This window comes from Pristis pectinata, chromosome 13 (genome assembly GCF_009764475.1).
Source record: "Pristis pectinata isolate sPriPec2 chromosome 13, sPriPec2.1.pri, whole genome shotgun sequence".
Taxonomy (NCBI): Eukaryota; Metazoa; Chordata; class Chondrichthyes; order Rhinopristiformes; family Pristidae; genus Pristis; species Pristis pectinata.
Window position 1 is genome coordinate 21,769,879 of NC_067417.1, and position 25,151 is coordinate 21,795,029.

At 41.4% G+C, this 25,151-nt stretch overlaps 2 protein-coding genes across 2 annotated transcripts in view; one reads left to right on the forward strand and one right to left on the reverse strand.

The window, feature by feature from the left end:
• The window catches only part of LOC127577468 (polycystic kidney disease protein 1-like 2), a 60,969-nt gene extending 53,181 nt beyond the window's left edge, over positions 1-7,788 (reverse strand). The window contains exons 1-3 of the mRNA XM_052028693.1: positions 7,684-7,788; positions 2,707-2,944; positions 531-692 (exon numbers count right to left, since the gene is read on the reverse strand). Coding sequence (XP_051884653.1) covers positions 531-692; positions 2,707-2,890 — 346 coding nt within the window. The 5' untranslated portion in view covers positions 2,891-2,944; positions 7,684-7,788. The remainder of the gene's footprint in view (positions 1-530; positions 693-2,706; positions 2,945-7,683) is intronic.
• dhodh (dihydroorotate dehydrogenase) lies at positions 7,698-25,036 on the forward strand. The gene is made up of 9 exons (XM_052028756.1): positions 7,698-7,905; positions 12,339-12,551; positions 14,817-15,016; positions 15,647-15,729; positions 17,049-17,236; positions 17,483-17,596; positions 18,004-18,157; positions 19,292-19,451; positions 20,980-25,036. Exons 1-9 carry the CDS (start codon positions 7,885-7,887, stop codon positions 21,110-21,112), a joined length of 1,266 nt encoding a protein of 421 aa, XP_051884716.1. The 5' UTR covers positions 7,698-7,884; the 3' UTR covers positions 21,113-25,036.
• Positions 25,037-25,151: the final 115 nt, after the last annotated feature.

Here is a 25,151-nt window from a genome sequence, read left to right on the forward strand (position 1 = left end):
AGCCCTTGCACCTTATTTGTCTACTCTGCAGTGCAGTCTCTCTTTAACGATAACTGTAACACCATATTCTGTATTCTGTTATTGCCTTTCCCTTTATACTACCTTGATGTGTTTTGGAATGACTTGTATGAATGGCATGCAAAGCAAAGTTTTTCACTGTATCTCAGTATATGTGACAACAATAAACCAATAACCAATTGAACCATAAGAGAACAAAATAATGTTATAAACCAGTTACTTTAAATTTTCAACCTCAGATCACTAAAAATTTTACTAATTTTTGTGTTTGTGCAGAAGATAGCTTGAGATAAAAAAGAAAGACTACATGATCCAGCAATGCTTTCTAAATTAGGGAATAAGCAAGCACTCTATAGTGGCCGAGTTGCATTTTGAAAGTTACCAATGATATTTGTTCCTGAATACCAGTATGACCTAATAAATCTTTTTTTTTATTAAAAGTGTCCTTAAAAACATTTACTATTATGCATTTCTTAAGATATATCATTTTTGGAAGTGAAAGTGTTCCTTACCAAATTCACAGATAGAGGAAAACTTCCTGCTGCACCTGGTGGTACCCCACAGCTGATGCCCATTCTTCCATGAAATGTAATCACACTTGGGTGATAGATCTGGCTCCTGTCCAGAAGTCACATCACTCTGTATTTGTTCCAATCCATCCAGACAGGATACCACTGAGTAGGAATAACGGTATTGTAAAAATGAGTACAACTCCAACATAATAATAATCCAGTTCTTGCATTCACCCATGCAAACCTCAGCTAATAATCAATGACCTAGAAACTGCTTTACTACACTTAAATGCTACATTTCTGTGTCACGTATCATTATTTTTAAAAATTCCACACATAGTGCAATCTTCTGTGAGATTCCCTAAACAGTGTCAATGGATTTTCCTGTACAATGCTGCAATGTGGCAGATTCAACATATGTTAATTGTTTCATCTGCTGCAAGTTCTTGTAGTTGGTGACACTTAACCTACAGGTGTGACACTGGCAGCCAATATAAATAGCACCTTGCAAGTCACTGGCTAGAGGTCTGTGACCAGTGGTGTTCTGCTAGGATCAGTGCGAGGACCTCTGTTGTTTGCGATATATATAAATCATCTGGATGAAAATGTAGGTGATCTGATTAGTAGGTTTGCAGACGACACAAAAATTGCTGGAGCTGTGGATAGTGAGGAAGGTTGTCAAAGAATACAGTAGGATATAGATCAGTTGGAAATTTGGGTGGAGAAATGACAGATGGATAATCTGGATAAGTGTGAGGCATTGCATTTTAAATGGTCAAATGCAAAAGGAAAGTATACAGTAAATGGCAGGACCCTCAGGAGCACAGACATACAGACGGCTCTTGGGGTGCAAGTCCATGGCTCCTGAAAGTGGCAACACAAATGGATAAGGTAGTAAGGAAGGCGTACAGTATGCTTGCCTTCATTGGTCAGGGAATTGAGTATAAAAGTCAGGGAATTGAGTATAAAAGTCAGGGAATCATGCTGCAGCTGTATAAAACTTTAATTAAGCCACATTTAGAGTACTGCGTGTGGTTCTGGTCACCAAACTATAGAAAGGCTTTGAAGACAATGCAGAAGAGGTTCACTAGGATGTTGCCCGAATTGGTGTGTATTAGCTGCAAAGAGAGGTTGGACAAACTTGGATTGTTTTCTCTGAAGTGTCACAGACTGAGGTGGTGACTTGATAGAAGTTTCCAAAATTATTAAAGGTACAGATAGAGTAGATAGAGTCTCTTTCCTCAGGGTGGAAATGTCAAATATTAGAGGGCATAGGTTTAAGGGATGAGGGGGAGGATTAAGGGAGATTTGCAAGACAAGTTTTTATTTTACACACAGGAAATAGGAGGTGCCTGGAACACACTGTCAAGCAGATATGATAGCAAGGTTTAGGAAGCATTTAGATAGACACACGAACAGGCAGGGATATACAGGGATACAGACCATGTGCAGGTAGATGGGATTAGTTAGGTTGGCACCATGGTTGATACAGACCTGGTGGGCCAAAGGGCCTGTTCCTGTGCTGTAGCATTCTGTCCTGTTGTGCAGCCTGGAGCATTGGATCAACATTTCTGACTCTGTCCCACCCAAAAGTCAGTGGTCAAATTTCCCAACAGGGGCTAAGACACTCAGAAAGGTGTGCAATATTGCTCTACTCCATGTTGATTTTCAATTGCTGGGAAATCTTTGGAGCTGTGCAAAGAAAGTTCTTGGCCAAAATTTGTTAACCAGTGAAATTTGAAAAATGTTAATCTCTGAAAGCATAAACAAGGTTAAATCACAGGAGTAAATTTTAAGGAAATACAATTGATCATAAAAACAATGCCAACTTGCAGTTTTGTGGCCCGGAAAGCAATGAATAAGAATTTTAATTTTATTTTACTACATGAACTTGTAATTTACAAACTATCGTCATTTTACAGCCAGGAGGACCACATTTCATTCTTTTATTTGTCCTGGGGTTGCAATAGTCAAACATTTGAGAACAAAATAGACAGAAAATAAAAAGTTACTCATAAGTGACATTCCCTCTGTTTCTTAAAAAGAGCATCCCCACTAACTGCCCTATAGCTGTGTAGTTCACTCTCAAGCTGAACATAACCTGATCTTAACTAGGTCTTGTTCTTCAAACACTTCCTCTAGCATCCTCCCACTGCTTACCATATTGTTCTCTTACCTGGGGCATCTCGTCTCTGATTTGATTTTATTTCAGACAAAACTAAGCCAATCCACCACTTCTTATTGACTGACATCTGGTTCTGCAGAAAATGGAACATTTCCTCGTTCTGGATAATGGCGAGATGCCCACCTTCTCGCTCACACTGCTTCTGAGCATTCTCAAAGCTCGCCTGCTGCTCCATGAACTCGTAGCACAAATCCTGGAATTTCTTCTGATGCTCCAGGCAGGGTATTGCCTCAGTATGAAAAAGAAAATAAAAAATTAGAAACAATTGCAGGTTCATTTTAAGGCATCGGAGAACAAAACCTGATTTGGTTCATCTGACATCTATTGCATCCAACACTGAAAGATTTAAAGTAGGAGGTGATTTTTATAACATGTGCTCACCAGTCAACAAGAGATCAAGTTTCTACATCAATAACAGATTTAACTGCGAGACTATATTAGGCCTTAATTGATTTATGAGGAATAATAGATTCTGTAGGAATAATTACTAGGGAAGTCCAGTGCTTCATTGAAATTGTAACTAAGCGGGAAAGGCGGGTTGTTTATAGTCATTGAGCATTCATCTTTATAATGACTGTTAACTTTATGGTGGGCTTGCCTTTTTACTGTGGCATAGCACACCAGGAATGCTAGGGGTTGGCAGTGGGGGGTGGGGGTGGGGGTGGGGGAGAGTGGGAGGGAACGAGAAGGAAGGAAGCTGAGGAAAGACATAACCAAAAAAAAACTTTGTTATTGTATACCAGGTCCCATGTATTAATTTCCAAATCCAGGAAATTCCATAGATGGAATGACAGAAATGTTCTATAGAAGCCACATTTTGAATTCCCACTTGGAAATATCCTCCTTAACCCAAAATAATTGGCTATAACAAGTGTTAATCGAGATTCACTTTCACATGAGGCAAAAGAAGGAAATTCTTTGAAAGAGTGCTCAACAGATGTTGAAAAAAGACTAAAAGCTGCATTTTAGCACTGGTTTATCACAAGTAAGTTCTGTCGAAACACAAGATAACAAAAATAACTGCAGCAGCAGCCCTCCAAAGCTGTCGGATCATCTCAAAACCTTTTGCTCCAAATTGGGTGCAACTAAAAGAGAAAGGATGTCGTTAACAGACTTCTTGTGAAAATTAAAGTGATTTTTTTTTTCTCATGAATCACTGTTGAGCTGACAAATGGGATGAGAAGCCAATTTGACCCTTGTAAGTCAAATGGAGTGGACTGTTTCTCTGCATTTTGCTCATCCTTCTCTTCCTTTGTCCTAGTCCTTGGGGTTGTACTTTCAGCTGCCTGGATCCTAAATTCTGGAATTCTTTTCCTAATAAATTATCCCTTTGCCTTGCTATCCTCCTTTTGCACTCTGTTTAAGGCTCAAAGTATAAATAAACTGCTGGAAGAATTCAGCAGGTCAAGCAGCATCTGTGGAAGCAAAGGGATGGTCTAGTTTCAGGTCAAGAACCTGCATCAGAACCGAGTCAGGTGCTACTTGACCTGCAGAGTTCTTCCAGTGGGTTATAGTTTGTTCCCGAATCCAGAAGACTGACTCCGACAGTCCTGTGTCTCGTCACTGTTCTAGGCTTGGCGCTTTGGCCTGTCCTAATGTTTCTTTCTTTAGACTGTGCCTTTTTTTTGCCGGACAACACTCCTGCACTCTAGAACATTTCAGTTTGATGTAGATGCTACAGATCATTAGGGTATGCTCTCTCAGTCCACAAATCCTTCATCCTTCCAAAAGGTTCTGTCAGAAATATCTGTTCTCTTTGTAAACAATAACTAACCTGCTGTGTTTCCAGCATCTTCTCCCTTCTCCCCCACCCCTCCCCCAGTATCAACATTTGGAGTGTTTTGCTTTTTTTATTTTAAAGACCAATCCTGCTCACCACAAGGGCATTAAGGTCTGGAATTTGCAATCCAAATGACAGCAATACTATCAGCTTTCACTGTCATTACTATGCAAAACTGACAGGAGTTTCCAGCCTCTCTCTGCACATGTACATGGAAAGCAGGTATCCTGCTGATAGTGAATCTATGGTTCATTACACTGAACTGTTGCTGTCTTCACAGAGCAATCAACCCAGAGGTGGTTTGGTAAATAGTTCACTCTTAAAAACTCAATGACATCACATCCAACAACAGTTTAGTAGCTTCAATTGACTTTATAGCCAATGAAGCTTGTAAAATATTGCAATCCATGCCAAATCAAAAAGTGTGGAATTGCCAGAAACTGCTTCTGTGGAAAAATGCCACATTAAGAATGCTCCCTGACATTGGAAGCTTTTCTTTACTTAACAAGGTACCCCTTCCATTAATGTGAATCACCAAACTATTTTTTAGTATTTCAGAGAACCAGAGATAGAGAATACAGAGGCACTGGTAATATCAGAGATCTAATAGCCAAGCTGTGCAAATCAAGTTCCCTAAAGCAGAAAATGACAAAGTTGTCTACTTAGTTTCCCCTTAGAAATATTAACTGACATTGACCATAACTCTTCTCAGTGAAATGGTACCATGTTTACAAGCAGCTGAGAGTACAGTTTCTTAGCTTAACATCTTATTGGGAAAACCACAGAAACATGGGAACCTTTCCAAGTCTCAGCCTGAGACTTCCAGCTGCACATTCCGTGTCATGTCCTTGTGCCCCATTTGGAGACTAGAGCTGGAGAAACCTAAGTCACCACTACAGTTTAGCAACACTATGACCACTCTGATCACCTTGCACTAAAATGGACTTTGTTTTTTTGTTCTAATTGTGTTTTCTTGTGTGTAATTTATATTTAATTTGTTTTTCTTGTGAAAGCTGTTTATATGATGCCATGTGCCTGTGATGCTACTGCAAGTAAGCTTTTCATTGCACCTGTGCATACATGTACTTGGGCCTATGACAATAAACTCAACTTTGACTTTGAAGATGAACACAGCCCTTCTGAAATGGCCAAGACAGCCCCTGCCAACACAGATCCAGTTCCAGTCACATGCTGAATGACTGTAGGGCAGCTTGTACCCACAATCTCCTGAGCTCTGACAGCCACCACTCCTGACTGACAAGAAATCAAAAGTGACACATGCAACCTTCTGAACCTCAGTGTTGAGAAGCTTGTCACAAATCCACTTATTGTTCACATCCGGGAATAGGAGGACGTGCCAGAGGACCTCAGAGACGTCATAGTTATGACTTTCTTCAAGAAAGGAGACAAATCTGACTACAGTAACAGACAGACATGTCTCTATGTTGTCTGCCACAGGGAGAGCAATCAACAGAGGTCCACTTCAAGCACCTTCTCCCAGAGGGCAAACAGCTGCTCTCCAAATCAGAATGTGGATTCCTTCCATCTGGGCATGATCTTCACCACACAACACCTCCAAAACTAACACTGGGAGTAGCATCAACTACTATACATGACCTTTTTCAACCTCATTAAAGCCTTTGACACTGTTAACTAGGAGGGACAGTGAAACATCCTCCTCAAGGCCGCCCATCTGCTGAATGCATCTCCAACATACATTTGCTTTATGATGGCAGGCTAGCCATAATCCCAACCAATGGACCACAACAGCTCCCAGTCTCAGTGCTGACCAGCATCATTACCACAGCACTTTTTCAATCTTTCTCACCACAGTGCTGCTCTTGATCTTCACTGAGCTTCCTGCTGGACTGGAGCCACTCCACAGGACTAATGGAAAACTGCTCATTTATGTCACTTCCAAAACTAAGGTCACCCCAGCCTCAACTACCATACACACACAATGCTTCCATTTGCATGTGTGCTCAGAGACCAATCTCCAACTCCTTCACTTAAGTATTTGAGAGGATGCTTTTTACATTCGACATCCACAAAAAGATCTTCTACCCGTCTCCAAGAATAAAGGTTATAATGAGACCATGAAAGACATTTGGCACTCCCCCTATCTACAGTACCTTCTTAGAGCCTGTACTTAGGAAAAGGTTGTTTTAAGATAAAGACTTCAAACACAGCACAAAACTTAAGGCCTACTGGGCAGCAGTGATGCCTACCCTCCTATACTGTATGTGTCTGAGATTTGGACCACCCACAGCAGACACCTCAAGATATTGGAGAGACACCACCAACAATCTCTCTGCAAATCCTCCAAATCTTCAGCAAGATAAATGAACTAACATCAGCATCCTCTCCCAGGCCAATATCCCAGCACCTAATTACACTCAGTCACTGGGAGGAATCCTAGTAAATGACCCTCACAAAGGCCCTATTCAGGTGACAAAGTCACCAGAGACTCCATGTGTCCCTGATGCAGAATCTCAACCTTAAATGTTGACCAAAATGTCCCATTGCCTCCAAAGATACTGCTGAACCCGTAGAGTTTCTCCAGCAATTTGCTTTTTGCTCCAGATTCCAGCATCTGCAGTTTCTCATGACTTCATAGCCTGTTAGATTCCAGGGCTTTCCCCCTTTCCACACTGAGATATTGTTCAGTCTAGGTTTCCTGCTCCATATCCTCACTCACCCAGGTCATTCTCTCTTCTCTCCTCTCCCATCAGGCAGAATATACAGGAGCCTGAGGGCACATACCACCATGCTCAAGGACAGCTTCTATCTCACTGTGATAGTTCCCAGATAATTGAGATGGACTCTTGACCTCACAATCTACCTTGTTGTGACCTTGCACCTTATTGTCTACCTGTAATGCACCTCCCTGTAGCTGCGACACTTTACCCTGTACTACATCAATGCACTCTGCACTAACTCAATGTATCAACACTGTGTAATGAATTAATCTGTACGATCGGTTTGCAAGACAAGTTTTTCACTGTACCTCGGTACAAGTGACAATAATAAACCAATATACTTCTACCACCTCAGCCAGTCACACTGAGGATCACCCCTTCAATGATATTTAAAGATAATTTTATACTTAAAGAAAACATTTCTAAATTATTAAATTCTATTGGGTTATCAAATAAACGAGGAATCCTGTTTTGAATTACGAAACCTACTGGAAACAAGATTTGAGGTGAGATACGAAGCAACAGAGGCAGCGTCCTGCACACACACCGACTCCGCCCTGCATCCCGGGTGAACGATTGCGGCACCTGGCCCCACAGCGCACTGCACCCGGCGTCTGCGCCACTTCCCGTACGTCTGATCGCCCCGCCCGCCTGTTCCGGGACTACGGGCGAGTTGCTTCTGGCGATAGGATGGCTGGGAGCATGTTGCAGGTAGGAGGGCCGGCACATTGCGAGAAAGTAGCGGCAGAGGGGTAGCTGCGTTCCCGGGGGTTCAGTCCGTGTCTTCGGGCTCTGCAGACTTCCACTTCCGAGTCTCACTCTCAGTCCTATACTTCATAATCTTAGTGGCCTCTTAGTTACCCCACAAACTCGGTGGCCCTGACTCACAAAAGTTCTGTCCACCCCGGGGACTTGAACACAAAGTGCAGCCCGTACTCCAGTGCTGGCCTGGCGTTCCACCGGCAGAGGTTCAACGGGTACTGCTAAAGGTTTCATAGCGTGACTTGTATGAGAATTATCAGTAGGGTCTTTGGGCATGTTTATTCATTACACGGCGTTACAGATTATCTGGTCCATTTTCAAATTGGGAAGGAGAGGGAGAAGTTTGCTGTGCATAAATTAACATCCATGATTCTGACTTCACACCACTAACTACATCTTAACCATAGAACCCTACAGTACAAAAAACAGGTCATTCGGCCCTTCTAGTCTGTGCCGAAACGTTATTCTGCTAGTCCCATTTACCTGCACCTAGTTCATAACCCTCCAGACCTCTCCCGTCCACGTAGCTATCCAATTTATTCTTAAAACTCAAGAGTGAGCCTGTATTTACTACATCAGATGGCAGCCCATTCCATACTCCCACCACTCTTTGAGTGAAGAAGTTCCCACTAATGTTCCCCCAAAACCTTTCACCCTAAAGCCATGTCCTCTCGTACTTATTTCTCCTAATCCAGGTGGAAAGAGCCTACTCACATTAACTCTGTCTATACCCCTTATCATTTTGTAAACCTCTATCAAATCTCCCCTCATTCTTCTACGCTCCAAGGAATAAAGTCCTAACCTGTTCAATCTTTCCCTGTAACTCAACTCCTGAAATCCTGGCAATATTCTAGTAAATCTCCTCTGCACTCTTTCAATCTTACTGATATCCTTCCTATAGTTAGGTGACCAGAACTGCACACAATACTCCAAATTTGGCCTCACCAATGTCTTATACAACCTCACCATAATATCCCAACTCCTATACTCAATACTTTGATTTATGAATGCCAGGATGCCAAAAGCCTTTTTTACAACCCTGTGACACCACTTTCAGGGAATTATGTATCTGAACTCCCAGATCCCTTTGTTCCTCCGCACTCCTCAGTGCCCTACCATTTACTGTGTATGTCCTACCTTGATTTGTCCTTCCAAAATGCAACACCTGACACTTGTCTGCATTAAATTCCATATGCCATTTTCTGGCCCATTCTTCCAGTTGGTTCAGATCCCTCTGCAAGCTTTGAAAGTCTTCCTCGCTGTCCACTACACCTCCAATCTTAGTGTCATCAGCAAACTTGCTGATCCAATTTACCAAATTATCATCTAGATCATTGATATAGACAACAAACAACAATGGCCCCAGCACAGATCCCTGAGGTACACCACTAGTCACAGACAGTCTGAGAAACAACCATCCACAACCACTCTCTGTCTTCTCCCACACAGCCAATTTTGAATCCAGTTTACAACCTTTCCATGGATACCTAGTGTCTGAACCTTCTGAACTAACCTCCCATGTGGGACCTTGTCAAAGGCCTTACTATAGTCCATGCAGACAGCATCCACAGTCTTTCCTTCATCTACTTTCTTGGTAACCTCCTTGAAAAACTCTACAAGATTCGTTAAACATGATCTACCACGCACAAAGCCATGCTGACTATCCTTAATCAGCCCTTGGCTGTCCAATTACTTGTATATCCAATCTCTCAGAACACCTTCCAATAATTTACCTACTACTGATGTCAGGCTCACCGGCCTGTAATTACCTGGTTTACTTTTAGATCCTTTATTAAACAACGGAACAACATGAGCTACCCTCCAGTCCTTCGGCACCACACCCGTGGCTAAGGACATTTTAAATATATCTGCCAGGGCCCCTGCAATTTCTACACTAGTCTCTCTCAATGTCCGAGGAAATATCTTATCAGGCCCGGGGGATTTATCTACCTTCATTCGCTGTAAGGCAGCAAGCACCTCCTCCTCTTTAATCTCTATATGTTTCATGACACTGTTGCTTGTTTCCCTTCCTTCCATATCCCCTATACCAGTTTCCTGAGTAAATACTGATGCAAAAAAACTGTTTAAGATCTCCCCCATCTCCTGAGTCTCCACACGTAGACGACCACTCTGATCTTCTAGGGGACCAATTTTGTCCCTTACTATCCTTTTACTCTTAATATACTTGTAGAAACCCTTTGGGTTTACCTTCACATTATCTGCCAAAACAACCTCATGTCTTCTTTTTGCCTTCCTGATTTCCTTTTTTTAGTATTTTCTTACATTTTCTATACTCTTCAAGTACCTCATTTGTTCCTAGTTGCCTATACCTGCTATACACCTCTCTCTTTTTCTTAATTAGATCGCCAATATCACTTGAAAACCAAGGTTCCCTATGCCTGTTAATTTTGCCTTTAATCCTGGCAAGAACAGGCAAACTCTGCACTCTCAAAATTTCACCTTTGAAGGCCTTCCACTTACTGAACACATCCTTGCCAGAAAACAACTTATCCCAATCCACTCTTCCTAGGTCCTTTCTCATTTCCACAAAATTGGCCTTTCTCCAGTTTAGAACCTCAGCTCGAGGACCAGACCTATCCTTATCCATAATTGACTTGAAGCTAATGACATTATGGTCACTGGACCCAAAATGTTCACCTACACATACTTCTGTCACCTGACCTGTCTGGTTCCCTTCATTCTTCATTGACTTACATTGAAAGTACTTCACTGACTGCAAAGTACTTAGGGCAATTTTGAAAGAGCCAGGAGAGGTGCTGCAAAATGCAAGTCTTTAACTGTATCAAGCAATTATACTTTACTGTAAGGTTTTCACCAATTGCTTTGTAGATAGTAGACAATCAATTCCTCTTTTGCTAACTTTACCTAATTGGCCTTTAATTTTGCCAAGAGAAGTGAAATAAACATTGAAAGATCAATGACACAAGGGATTCTGCAGATGCTGAAATCTGAAGTAATTCGCACAAAGTGCTGGAGGAACTCAGCAGGTCAGGCAGCATCTATGGAGGGAAATAAACAGTCGATGTTTCAGGTCGAAACCCTTCATCAGGAGTGTTTATTTCCCTCCATAGGTGCTGCCTGACCTGCTGAGTTCCTCCAGCATTTTGTGTGTGTTGATTGAAAGATCAATGTCCAAGTTAATTTTGACAGTGTATTCTCACTTGTCCAGCCCCAGCAGCACCTCGCTATCTCATTGGCCTGGGTTTTGTAGAGAAATGATGGTGAAACTGTCAGTATTCATCTCCATTGCCATAAATGATGGTAACTTCTGGATGTCCATCGATGTATGAACATTCTGACCCTGGAGTTTTGACATGGTAAAGGAAATGAGCCAACTGCCTGACATTTATGAAATGAGCATGCCTGAAAATTTTGTCAGGTCCTATTGATTTTAATGGGAGAGAGGCCCATATAAGAATTGGTCATTTAAAAAGATTTTGAGATATGTCATTAGCTTAAAATGTCCCTTTAAATCTTTCCACATTTTGTTTAAATCTCTACCTGCTTGTCAGTTTAGATTTCGTAAAGTTGTACATAATGTTGAAATGCTTTTTAGACTTTTTAACTCTAAGTTAACTTGCAAATTAACATTAAAACTTTTAAGAAGTTTTTTTAAACTTATGTCTTAGAAACTTTCAGTGTGATTTTAAAACATAGAACATTACAACACAGTACAGGCCCTTCGGCCCACAATGTTGTGCTGATATTTTATCCTGCTCTAAGATCTATCTAACCCTTCCCTTCCACATAGCCCCCCATTTCTCTATCATTCATGTGTCTATGTTAGAGTGTCTTAAATGTCCTTAATGTATCTGCCCCCACAAACTGCCGGCAGTGCGTTCTATGCACCCACCACTCTCTGTGTAAAAAAAAAACTTACCCCTGACATCCCCCTTATATCTTCCTCCAATCACCTTAAAATTATGTCCCCTTGTGTTAGCCAGTGTCACCCTGGGGGAAAAGTTATTGACAGATCTGGCTAAGTTAGGGGATGTGACTTAACTGACTGACGATATATTTTCCTTATCTGGGCCAGTGTTTTGAGTGCCCTACATAATATTCCTTTGCAATGCCAGGCCTTTACAATGCAGAAGGCCTTGCCACTGAGAATCCTGCCAGCAGTTTGTCTATGTTCATGCTGGAAGAATGGTAAAAAAAAAGAGTTGTATTTATGCTGAGCTGAACCATGCCTAAATTTTCCTTTTCCTTCCTGATGTTCTCTACAATATTAATCCACATGCTGTTTAAATGTAGGGTGTGTCCAGAAATAAATATCACTGGAAGCCATATTCTTAGTTACTAGCAGGAGGGATGTGCTCTCCAGTTATTGTTTTAATTTCTATATTTTCTCTACCCTACAGAGACGTTTGAAAGAGGCTGTTCAGGTGCTGGGCAGTGGCACTTGTCTGTTTTTTGCTTATTGCACTGCAGTTGGGGATGAAAAATTTTACGCTAACCACCTGATGCCTACACTACAGAGGTTTCTGGATCCAGAAACAGCACATACTTTTGCTGTCCGTTTTATTTCTTGGGGATTAATCCCTCATTCAAAATGCAAGGATTCTTCTGCCCTGGTAAGCACTCCAAGCAACCATGAGATGACAACCTGTAATAAGTGGTGAACCCAGAACATTCACTGGCTTTTCAAAAATTATTTTGGGTTTACTGCATATGGTCTTACAATGACCCACCTCGTTGTGATCCAATAAATTGTCAGGAAATAAGTGGGAGAACAGGATTGCTCTGAGAGCCAACATTGACTCGATGGGCCAATTGGCCTCCTCCTATTTTAGAACACAGAACATTACAGCACACCAATGTTGTGCTGACATTTTATCCTGCTCTAAGATCTATCTACATAGCCCCCCATTTCTCTATCATTCATGTGTCTATCTAAGAGTCTCTTAAATGTCCCTAATGTATCTGCCCCCACAACCTTTGCTGGCAGTGTGTTCCACGCACCCACCACTCTCTGTGTAAAAAAAAAACTTACCCCTGACATCCCCCGTGTATCTTCTTCCGATCACCTTAAAATTATGCCCCCTCGTGTTAGCCATTTTTGCCCTGGGAAAAAGTCTCTGACTGCCCACTCGATCTATGCCTCTTGTCATCTTGTACACCTCTATCAAGTCACCTCTCATCCTCCTCTCCAAAGAGAAAAACCCTAGCTCACTCAACCTATCCTCATAAGACATGCTCTCCAATCCAGGCAACATCCTGGTAACTCTGCACCCTCTCTAAAGCTTCCACATCCTTCCTATAATGAAGTGTTCAGTTCTGGTCACAATACTCCGAGCGTGGTCTGACCAGAGTTCTATAGAGCTGCAACATCACCTCGCGGCTCTTGAACTCAATACCCTGACTAATGAAGGCCAACACACTGTACGCCTTCCTAACAACCTTATCGACCTGTGCGACAACCTTGAGGGATCTATGGATGTGGACCCCAAGATCCCTCTGTTCCTCCACACTGCTAAGAGTCCTGCCATTAACCTTGTATTTTGCCGTCAAATTCGATCTCCCGAAGTGTATCACTTCACAGTTATCTGGGTTGAATTCCATCTGCCATATTTTTGTTAGAAATATAAATAGGAAGTTACTGCACTGCTTTTTATCCAGCCCTCTATTCCACAACCACCATTGCTGCTGCATTATTAAAACTTGGGAGTAATCTGAGGAGAATTTATATTAAAGAACTTGACATGTTGATTAATCTCATAGGCTTGTCTCTTTATGAATATTTTGTTGAAATAACTATGCTGTTTTATCATTGCTAAAAGATCTTGCCTAGTAAATTAAATTATTTCATTTGTACAGCGTATAAATCCTTCTTTTCACTTTTCCTGCCAAGAAAGTAACAGAATGTTTAAAGTGGGTAAATTTGCCACCTTTTCCCAAAAATTAGCAAAGGAAGTAAAATATAACTAACTTTGTTGATGGAAGAGGGTAGAGATTGCAATGAATGTATTGTAATCAAACATATTTTTTTGCAAGTCACCAGTCTGCTCCATGCTTTTGGAGCTAGCATTATTTGTGAACATTGAGAAAATTTTCAGTTTCAATTTTAATTGAGAGAAAATTAGCTTGGCTCATGGCATGGCTCAATATGACGTTACTATCTCTGTGCAACATTGTTTAAAGCAGCAGATAAAGAACCACTGGAATCTGACATTCATCTTCCTGCTGGTCAGAAAATGTCCACCAACCTTTACCATCTGGGCTTGGGAGAAGACTACCTAACTTCAGCTTTTTTTTCACTCTGTCTTCTGAAACACTGATTCAATCTAAGAGTTTCTTTAAGTGCCAACTATGTGCTCATAGTGATTGAAACTTAAACTTGTATTCAAATACATAAAATTCTTCAGTAACTGGACATGTTGGAAAAGCAACTTGCACCTTTTCTCAATACTTTAGAGGAAAATTGACTGCTGAGCCAAGCTCACAGTCTTTTGAAAATTCTCGATTATTGTCCATCACTGCAGCTGACAGTAAGTGATTGTAGGAAAGGAAGCAAAAATGAGAAATAGTGTCCTTGGAAATATCTACAGCAGAAGCAATGACTAATGCAGGTTATTGGTAAGGGCATCCTAGCAATAACACTTGGGATAATGACAAATTATATGGAGAATTGCCAAGTGTGGATGCTTTACTGAGGGTTTCATCACTTTTATTTAATAAAGTTTATTTTAATGCCTCTCCAGCAGTTTTCAGGAGATAAATCCTGGATACTCCAGGACGATCCTGGAGGACTAGCTTCCCTGCTGTGTGTAATAATTTTTGCGACTCACCGCTGAGTTTGTCCCATTCACCAGTGATCACTGACTGTTAGTTTGTTTCAGGAGGTAAATGTATTTGGCCAAAAATTCAAGAACCCAGTTGGAATTGCTGCAGGGTTTGACAAACATGCGGAGGCAGTGGATGGCCTCTACAAGATGGGGTTTGGATTTGTGGAGGTGGGAACTGTCACACCACAACCCCAGGATGGTAATCCCAGACCCAGGGTCTTCAGACTGGACACAGATCAGGCTGTCATCAACAGGTACTGCATGAGTACAAATACTTGTGTTGTAGTTTGTAGAAGTTGTGTGTTTGTGCAAGGTGGGGTTTGAAAGACCCTGTGTCTGTGTGGATTTCCCCTGAGAGCTCTGCTTTCCTCCCACAATCCAAAGACATGCTGGTAGATTAAAAGACCACTGTAAAATGCCTCTCATGTAGGTGAGTGGCAGGAGAAGCAGAATGGGGGGTGTGGGTGTGGGAGATAAATGTGCATGAGAGAAAATACATTTGACAATACATTTTGATATGTGGTCCTTCTTTGCAATATTGGAGCTCAAGATGAATTGATCATGCATGGGATTGGGAATCTCTTCCTGTATCTACTCCTGGATGAATTCCCCAATGACTGTATGTGGACATTTCATCATAGATTGCAGATGGCCATCAATATCCGGTCCAGGTGTGTATACCCCCACTGACTCTGCTTGGGTGAGAAATGCCCATGTATGTGGGTGAAAATTTCCTCTAATACATGACCCTGGGTCAGTCTCCAAGCATTTCTGATGCATTGAATCAGGAAAATCTCCTGGGGAGGGGAGGAATTTTAAAGCTTTGCATTTTTTTCTTCATTAACTTATTTTTTAGATGTCTTTTTAATTATCTTCAAAACCAGATATGGCTTTAATAGTCATGGGCTTGCTGTTGTCCAGAGAAGGCTTCAGGCTCGGTCAGAAATTCAGGCGCAGCTTACGAAAGGTAAGAATGAGAAAAGTTTGATCACGGGAGCTAATTTGTACTTAATTATCATATATACTTTACTCCTTGTTTAATTTAATTGGCACAGGATCGTTTCTGAACCCTGTTTAGCTTTATTTTTCACATTGGTCTGTGCAGAATCTCTCTGTGGACTGTGAAGTTTTTTCAATAGTTCTGTGGAAAATATGCTACACAGGCTGGGAGCAATTCAGTTTCTAGCCAGAAGGTGACAGCAGATTTCTGTTAATTTTACAGACTGACTGGTTAAACAGTAACTGAAAGCTGTAGGTCTCAAGCAAGGAGCTAAATAGGTGGGAAATCTTCACGAGATTAATCCCCATTTGTGGAAAGTATGTTTTACGTGCGGATGCTCTATCAGAATGAAAAGATTATTGACCTGTAATTTTAGCTGTTTGTTGATATCTAAAACCCAATGTTGACACTTTGGGTATTTGACATAAACAAAACAACTTGCATGACTTTTTGGCTTGTCAAGTGAGACAGCTAGTTAGGTAGGATACCTAGGTACTAGATGGAAAGACCCTGCAGATCAGATAGGATAGGAGGTTTGCTGTGGGGTCCTTTAACCACTGCTTACTCCTCAAACAAGATCACCAAAGAATTTTGTTTTTGGCTCCTTAATACAATGGTTTTCTTTTCCTGTAAAGTGAAATGATTTTAAATTACTAAAGGATTAATTTCAACTTAACCTAGTGTTGTAAAAATCTTGATTGATATCTGGAGAATGGAAAAGATGGTTCTTTCTTTACTCTTAGACTGGATTTAGTGCTTCTGCAAAATCAGTTCTTTAGGGGTTCAGATTAATAAAGTTATGCAGTCCCTCTCTCTTTCATCCCTTGAATACTTCATCAAATATGAAATATACAGAGATAAAGAGCTTCATAGGGATTAAAAAGTTGGTTTCAGTGACATTATCTGGAATTGCAACACCAGGTATTGGTTCTTTTACCATATAACTTTGGAGGATTGTTGAAGAAAAATAAAATTACTTCTAGGGAAAAATTTGTCTTTGGTTACAAGTGCTTCACGTGCAGGAAGCGAGTACAGCCAACAGCCAATACTCTGATATTTGTTTGGTGTCTGTGACCACAAAGCAAATTTCTCCCCCTAGATGTTAATGGACAAATTTCTACGACTTTGTAGCCTGTTGAATTCCAATTCTTCATAAATAATTGACAACTGTGTAGCAATAATGCATCAGCCTTCTGTCTAACTTTCAAAATTGAAACTCCTCTCAACTATTATAAAGCAATTTCCTAATGGAAACACAATTTGTCGAAATTATTTTTGCTTTGAAGGGGGGAGACCTTTGGGTATAAATCTCGGAAAGAACAAGCTCTCTAGGGATGCTGCATCTGACTATGTGGAAGGAGTCCGAGAGCTGGGCCCATTAGCTGACTACCTGGTTGTGAATGTGTCCAGTCCCAACACCCCAGGTTTAAGAGCGCTTCAGGGCAAGGAGGAGCTCCGCAGCCTGTTGGAAAAGGTCAGCAAGATTTTCTCATCTTTTTTATGTTTGATCAAGCATTTAAATCCTCTATTTATCAGAATTTATAGTTATTCATCTCCACCCAATGGTGGTTTGTATTTACTGCTATGCCTGGCCAATGTGTGGTCGATGATCTCCACAGCAGTGATCTGTTTGTGCACTTAATATACTTGGTGTCCACCATTTTAATAACACAGACTTGGATGTGATTTATGTACCAGTTATTCTTTTCTTGTTTTTTAGGTAATGAAGGAAAGGGATCACCTGAAAGTCAATCGGAAACCAGCTGTACTTCTGAAAATTGCTCCAGACCTGACAGCTGAAGATAAAAAAGATATTGCCCGTGTCGTAACAGAGGTGAGGATAACATGATGGGAGGTGACTGAAGCTGATATGTCGCAGGACTATTTTCCATATGCACAGCTGGATCATGATTCACAGCCTGTGGAATGAACCAATTTGTTCAAGGACTTTGGGTTTCCTTTGATTTTTAAATTGGGACTGGAAAAATTAGCTTTCTGTTGGGGTAATGGTTGTATGAAGGTCCCAGTATAAGCTATTGTCCTTATGATGTAGTTGATGTTAATTTTGTATTTCACCATTCAGGGGTTGAAGCTAGATTTTTTTTTTCTTCCTTGTTTCATTGTGTTTTGTGAAATGTGGGAGAGCATTTGGTGGATTGGGTCCACTGTGTCATGTGTTACCCTGATTATCCAGCTCCAGAGCATAACCTTCCCATCAATGTACTTTGTTTCACTCTCTAGCTGGGGGTTGATGGTCTTATTGTGACGAACACGACAGTCAGTAGACCGCAGACTCTTCAGGACCCATTACAGACTCAGGGTGGTGGCTTAAGTGGAGCACCACTCAAGGAAATGTCTACAAAAACTGTGAATGAGATGTATTCCCTAACCAAAGGTATTTCTCAGCCACACTACATTGTGCATGATTTAATACAGTGACTAGATATTCAGTCTTGGTGAACTTAAAGTTTAGAACCACTTAATTACTTTAGAATGTGCTGGGTCTAAATAATTCATTGTTAATTCAGCAATAGGCAGCGGCCAATGGTGGTATGGTTTCCACTATATAGATTCTCTATAAGTGTATCTTATGCTATAACCTGTTCCTCCTCTTCTTGGGTACAAAGTGATGATGAGTACTCATACAATTTTCTCGGGTTGTGTACAATCTTCATATTAAACCATCCTTTCATTTCTAGAGTCCAAGTAAAATCCACCCTAGAGAGAGAGATTTGCTCTTCCAACTCTGTAATTTCCCCAATAAAAATCCGGGAAATTACCTACAAAATGGTTTGAAATGAAATGGAAAGCTTAACTCAAAGTTCTTGCCACTTTAAACTAATCCAGCTATCTCTAGCCATACGTTGAGGAGGTCCGAAGGGGTGGAGATTGAAAAATTTGATAGCACATAGAACATTTGATGCCATTTTCTTTTAGCTTGTCCATTTTTCCCCCCACTCCCTTTGAGGATAATTTCATGCAGTTTCCACAATACTAGTTATTTTCCAGTACTTAACTAGATTTTGTTCAAGTGTGATCTTTGACAAAATATTATCAGCAGGTTTGATTATGAGCCATCAGAACTGGTCTTGACCCACCATCCACACATTTAAGCTTTCAGCAAGACCTGTGGTATAATAATGAAGGTGGTGCAATCCCTTTGCAAACCTGGGACATGGACCCGGACCCAAACTCCCCCTGTATTATCATAAACAAGATCAGCTAAAATGACACAGAGGATTGAATGTGGTGCACATGATTACCAATCTTATGTCTAGCTACTGAATAGATGAATTTCTGAAGGTTCTTTAACTTGTATAAGAGTACAAGATAATGCTTTCGATGGTTGATGTATTTGGAACATTTTATTTCTCTCAGTCTATTTGACTTTATATAATAAAGTCCCTGGGCTTACTACCATGGCAGAGAATTGTCAGTGTATAGTCACTGCAATGTATGACATAAAGTTAGTATCCTGTAACATGTATATATTTGATGGACCTTATTGCTGTCGTGCTTTGTTTTCTAGGAAGAGTTCCTATTATTGGGGTGGGCGGAATTAGTAGCGGAGCTGACGTCCTTGAGAAGATACGGGCAGGAGCAACTTTGATCCAGTTGTACACGGCCTTTACATATCAAGGGCCTCCTGTGGTAGCCAAAATCAAACGTGAATTAGAACAACTGTTAAAGTAAGTTTTCCCCACTGTTCCAATGTCACTCATTTTTCACTAACGCAATGAAATGTTGCTAGGGCGTGGAAGATCAACAAGTTCGTGAAGGATCATTATAGCCTGCACAAAACTTGCTGGTCTTCCATTGTAAGGAATGTTCCACAACCATGTGTTGAGAGACATGCTGAGGGACACACTAAAGCTTGCTTCTCCCACTGTAAAGGTTCGATGGGGAAAGGCCAAATTTTAGAACCCTCCCATCACTGCACATTTGAGGGTTTGGAACCTGAGTAAAAGCCATCTCAGACTCATCATTCATGGAATGCATGTGAAAGAAAAAACAGATGCCATGTTGACAATGTAAATCTTGTAAGCAAGTGTAATGCTACATAGAGCAAATGACAAATGAATGTCCCATATTGTGTATTTACAAAATTAATATAATTTTACAAACTTTCTTTTCAAAGGCTCCCATTTGTCTGCCGGTGTTGTACCCATAGCATGTGCTCCCAATCTACTGTCTCCAGGTCCTCTCTTACACTACTGAAATTAGCCTTTCCCCAATTCAAGACTTCAACTTATCCTTTTCCATAACTACCTTGAAACTTACAGAATTATGGTCACTGTTCCCAAAGATTTCCCCCACCGACACTTCCACCACATGTCCAGTTTCATTTCCTAAGCTAAGGTCGAGTACTGCCCTGTTGCAGGACTATCCACATATTGTCTGGAAAAAACTTTCTTGGATGCACTTAACAAATTTCATCCCATCTAAGCCCCTTGTACTAAGGCAATCCCAGCCAACATTGGGAAAGTTAAAATCTCCCACAATAACCCCATAGTTATTGCACCTTTCTGTGATTTGCTTTTATATCTGTTCCTCTAATTCCCACTGACTTTTGGAAGGCCTATAATATAACCGTCTCTTATATCTAAGTTCTACCCATTTGGCCTCATTGACAGATCCTTCCAGGATATCCTGAGTATTGCCAAAATGTTCTTCCTAATCAGTCATGCGACTTGCCCTTCTTTTGTATTGCCTCTGTCACACCTGTCATTTCTATACCCCAGAATGTTAAGCTGCCAGTGCTACCCTTCCCTCAACATGTTTCCATGATCATAATAATATCATAGATCCAAGTGCTGATCCATACTGGTTAAGCTCATCTGACTTACCTGTGAGGCTCCTTGCATTAAAGTAAATGTAGCTGAGCCTGCCACCCCTCCCATACTCCCAAACCTGCCTCTGTCTGCTTTGTGCACTGGACTTTATTTATCCTCTACATTTTTCTCTTCGCCTGCTGCACTGCTACTATGCTCCCCACTTTCAGTGCCCCCCCCCCCCATCCCCTCCTTTTATTTTTCTTGTACTAACTGAAATTTGAAGAATAAATTGGATCAGTTAGGTATTTTGGCTTCATGTATCAAAGTCCCAAGATATAAGTTTTTTTCTAGGCTAACGTGTTATGACTTTGCAGCCTCAGGACGAGTGTTACAAGTAAAGCATTAGTTCTTCACCCTAGATAAGTTATATTTATTTTTGAAGGGAACAAGGATTTTCCAGTGTTGCTGAAGCAGTGGGTGCAGATCACAGGCCTGGAGGATCACAGGTGCCAGCAGTCACAATGGATAACATTCAAGGAGCATCTGTTGCTGCAATCGAGGCAGCCACTGCATAGAAATACCAGACAGAAGAGCAGTCACAATGTGGTCAAAGCAATTAGTCACCTCTACAACTGGTGCTCAAGTTGATGGACAGTTGGAATGAGAAGACCTATTGACTTCTCAGCAGCATCAAGATGGGCTGTTGGTGAACCCTGAGGACACAGTCTTTGAACCAATTAATGCCTGAACAAAACAATCAGTGCAAGGACTTATAAATGTACAAGTAGATCGGCTCTTTCAAAAGTACATTGACTACATAATGTTGTATTCCTCTCTCATCGAACAGAGGTGGTAAAGACATTTGTACTTTTATTTGTACCATAATTGCATAAATAAATCAATTGAGATATATCACACTACAGTTACATACATAAGTGTATCAGAATACACTTGACTATAAAGGATATAGGAGTCCACTTAAGGAAATCAGGAGTGGAAAAAGGGGACATGAGATATCCTTGGCAGATAAGGAGTGTCCTAAGAGATTCTCCAAGTATATTAAGAGCAGAAGGGTAACTACGGAGAGAATAGATCTCCTTAAGGAAAAGTGTGGTCACCTGTGTGTGGAGCCACGGGAGATGGGTAAGGTCTTAAATGAATATTTCCCATATGTATTTACTGTGGAGAAGGTGATATAAGCCAGTGCATTTGGGAAAGAGAACAGTGATGTCCTGAAACATATCAACATTACAAAAGAGGAGGTGCTGGTGATATTGAGGCACATCAAGGTAGATAAATCTCCAGGCACAGACCAGGTGTATCCTAGGATGTTGTCAGAATCCAGGAAATAAATTGCTGGGGCCCTGGCAGAAATTTTTATATCCTTAGTAAGGTATCAGAAGACCAGAGGGTGGCTAATGTTTCACCTTAGTTAAAAAGGGCTGCAAGAACAAGCCAGGGAACTACAGGCTGGTGAGCCTAACACGGTGGTGGGAAAGTGACTGGAGGGGATTCTGAGGGATAGGATCTACCTGCATTTGGAAAGGCAAGAACTGATTAGGGATAGTCAACATGGCTTTGTGTGTGAGAAACTGTATTTCACAAACTTAATCGAGTCTTTTGAAGAGGTGATCAAAAGGATTGAGGAGGGCAGGGCAGTAGACTTTGCATGGACTTTATCGAGGTTTTTGACATGGTCCTGCATGATAGGCTGGTCTGGAAGGTTAGATCACATAGGATCCAGGATGAGCTAGCCAATTGGATAAAAATTGGCTTAGTGAAGGAGTCAGAGGGTGGTGAAGTGTTTTTCTTCAGTGGGAGGCATGTGACCAGTGATGTACCACAGGGATCAATGTTGGGTCCACTATTACTTGTCATGTATATTAATGATTTAATAAGAATATAGGTGGGATAATTGGTAAGTTTGTGGATGATACCAAAATTGGTGGTGTGGTGGATAATAAATAAGGTTGTCTAAGGTTACAATGGGATCTAAATCAACTGGGGAAGTGGGCCAAGTGCAAAGTGTTCCAGTTTGGGTAGTTAAATCAGGGCAGGGCAAACACAGTGAACGACAGCCCCTGGGGGGTGTTGTAGAACAGAGAGATCTAGTGGTACAAGTACATATTTGCCTGAAAGAGATGACACAGATAGACAAGGTGAAGAAGATGGCAAGTGGTATACTTGCCTTCAGACACGGCAATGAGTACAAGAGTTGGGACGTCACATTACAACTGTATAAGATGTTGAGTCCTCAGCTGGAGTAGCATGTGCAGAAGGATGTGATTGAGATGGAGGGTGCAGAAAAGATTCACAAAGACGTTGCCAGGACTGAAGGGCTTGACGTATAAGGAGAGACTGGATAGGCTGGGACTTCACTTCCCTGGAGTGAAGGAGGCTGAGGGGTGACCTTGTAAAGCTTTATAAAATCATGAGGGGCATAGATAAGATGGATGGTCACAGTCTTTTTCCCAGGGTAGGGGAGGCTTAAACCAGAGGGCATAGGTTTAAGGTGAGAAGGGAAAGATTTAAAGTGGACCTGAAAGGCAAACTTTTCACACTGAGAGCGGTGAGTATATGGAATGAGCTGCCAGAAGAAGTGGTAGAGGTAGATGCAATTACAATGTTAAAAGACATTTGGACAGGTACATGGATAGGAAAGTTTTTGGAGGGATATGGGCCTCATGCAGGTAACTGGGACTAGCTCAGGAAAATGCCTTGGCTGGCATGGACGAGTTGGGCCAAAAGACTGTATAACTCGATGACTATGAGAATAACTTCAGAGATTGGTGAAGTTGAGAGAGGTTGACAGCATGGATGTGGTGGTTTGAAGGGTCTGTAAAAAGCTGCATGTTTTGGGGGATAGTATTACTGGTGATAGGGTACCTGAATGGCCTTCTCAACGTCCAAAGATGCCCTCTTACCACATAGCACGTGCCTGCTCGTCCAGCTGAAAGTGTGATGGCAGTAGTACCTGTAGTCATTTGCCTGATAAATATTCAACACCTTCCTACTCCTGCAAATCTGGTGGAGTTATTGTTACAGAATTACAGCAGATGCATTTCAGGGGTTATGCGAAGATTGCATCATGAGGGTTTTTGAGTCCAATATTTCATTGCCTATTCTGTTTAGATGGTCTTGCCTTTCCTGTTAACCAATACACTGGCAGGGATTAACCCGAAAGCATTTCAACCACCAGATCCCTTCCCCATCTAGTTCCATCTGTCCTCATCTCTCATGTGGTTTCCACTATCACCTTCCTTGCTTATTAGGTTCCAGCACTAGTAGCCCTTTGTGTTCCTGCTCATCACCCCCCAGTGGCTGTTTCCACCTCCACCCTTCCGTCCCCCCACCTGGCTCTATTTGCCCTTTTCCTTGTCTGCTTCCACCTATCACCCACCTGCCTCTGTCTCCCAACTCTAGCCCTCCCACTCTGGCTTCATCTGCCCATCCTTCATCCCTCCTCAGTCCACCTGTCACCTACCAGTCCCTGTCTCAAACCCTCCCCCTCTATTTTGTGCTGGCTATCTTCCCTCTCCAAACTCAGTCCTGATACAGGATCTCGACCCAAAACCTCGACAATTCCTCCTCCTCCCCTTCTCCGACACATGCTGCTTGATATTGCTGAGTTCCTCCAGCAGTTATTATGTCTTTTAACCCGAAGGCCTCTCATTCCATAATTCATTGTTCTTGCAGGCAGATCATAATTTCATTGTGTATAACCCAGTAAAATGGAGGCATTTTTTCACTGGATAGATTGTCTCCAGAGATGGAGCCAGAGAGATCAGAAAGGGGATCGAGTCCTCAGAAATGGTCCAAGTGAATTTGAGGGCAGGGTGGAAGTTAGTAGTGAAGATAAAAAAATTGATGAGTTCTGCACAGGTGCAGGACTGTGTCAGCAATGCCTATTTGGAGGCCATACTCCAGTGAAAGTTCTCCATTAGCTTCAAGTGGTTGAATGTGTTCATCAGTGAGAGAAGCATCCCAGCTGTGCTGTCAAAGTAATTATCATGCACATGCAGGTTAGCTGCTGGTTGGTTTCTTCAGGCTATTACTACAATTCTACCAGATTACTGCACAAACTAGGTCTGCGTGCCCTCACCCCTCAGTGTGCATCAAGACTGGGAGATTGAGCAGAGGTAACAAAAATTGTTGGGATAGAAGGGGAAGGGGAGGATTTATTTTTTCTGCTTCCCTCTCACTAGAGCTTGACTTTCTTCTATTGAGCAATTGAAAAGCAAATTGCATTCAGAATAAAATTCTTTTTAAATGCTGAAATATCCCTTCCTTTTCTTTTGGGTGTTGGGTATCTCAGGAGATAAAAGAACTTACTGTACCTTTGGAACCCATGTTCAAATTCAGCTAATGCTGAAGCCATGCCCAATAGCAAAGGTTAGTTAAAAATATCACCAGACATAGAGACAGAGCTTTACTGAGGTTACAGTTGACAAATGGTGTAACAGGAGCTGTGTTTTGCAATATCATGTACTCTGGTTGAATCGAAAATTCCCAAGTGTCAAAAACTTTGAATATTCCATTGCTGAACATTAAGATTTCCTTATCCGTATAATGCAAGAATGATTATATTAAATCTACCTTGATTTTAAATTTATA

Excerpts from the sequence above, each read along its gene's own strand:
- dhodh (XM_052028756.1), top strand. The coding sequence starts at position 7,885 with ATGGCTGGGAGCATGTTGCAG. Across the intron at positions 15,730-17,048 it reads TCAGGCGCAGCTTACGAAAG|GGGGGAGACCTTTGGGTATA; the intron begins GTAAGAATGAGA and ends TTTGCTTTGAAG. Across the intron at positions 18,158-19,291 it reads GATGTATTCCCTAACCAAAG|GAAGAGTTCCTATTATTGGG; the intron begins GTATTTCTCAGC and ends TTTGTTTTCTAG.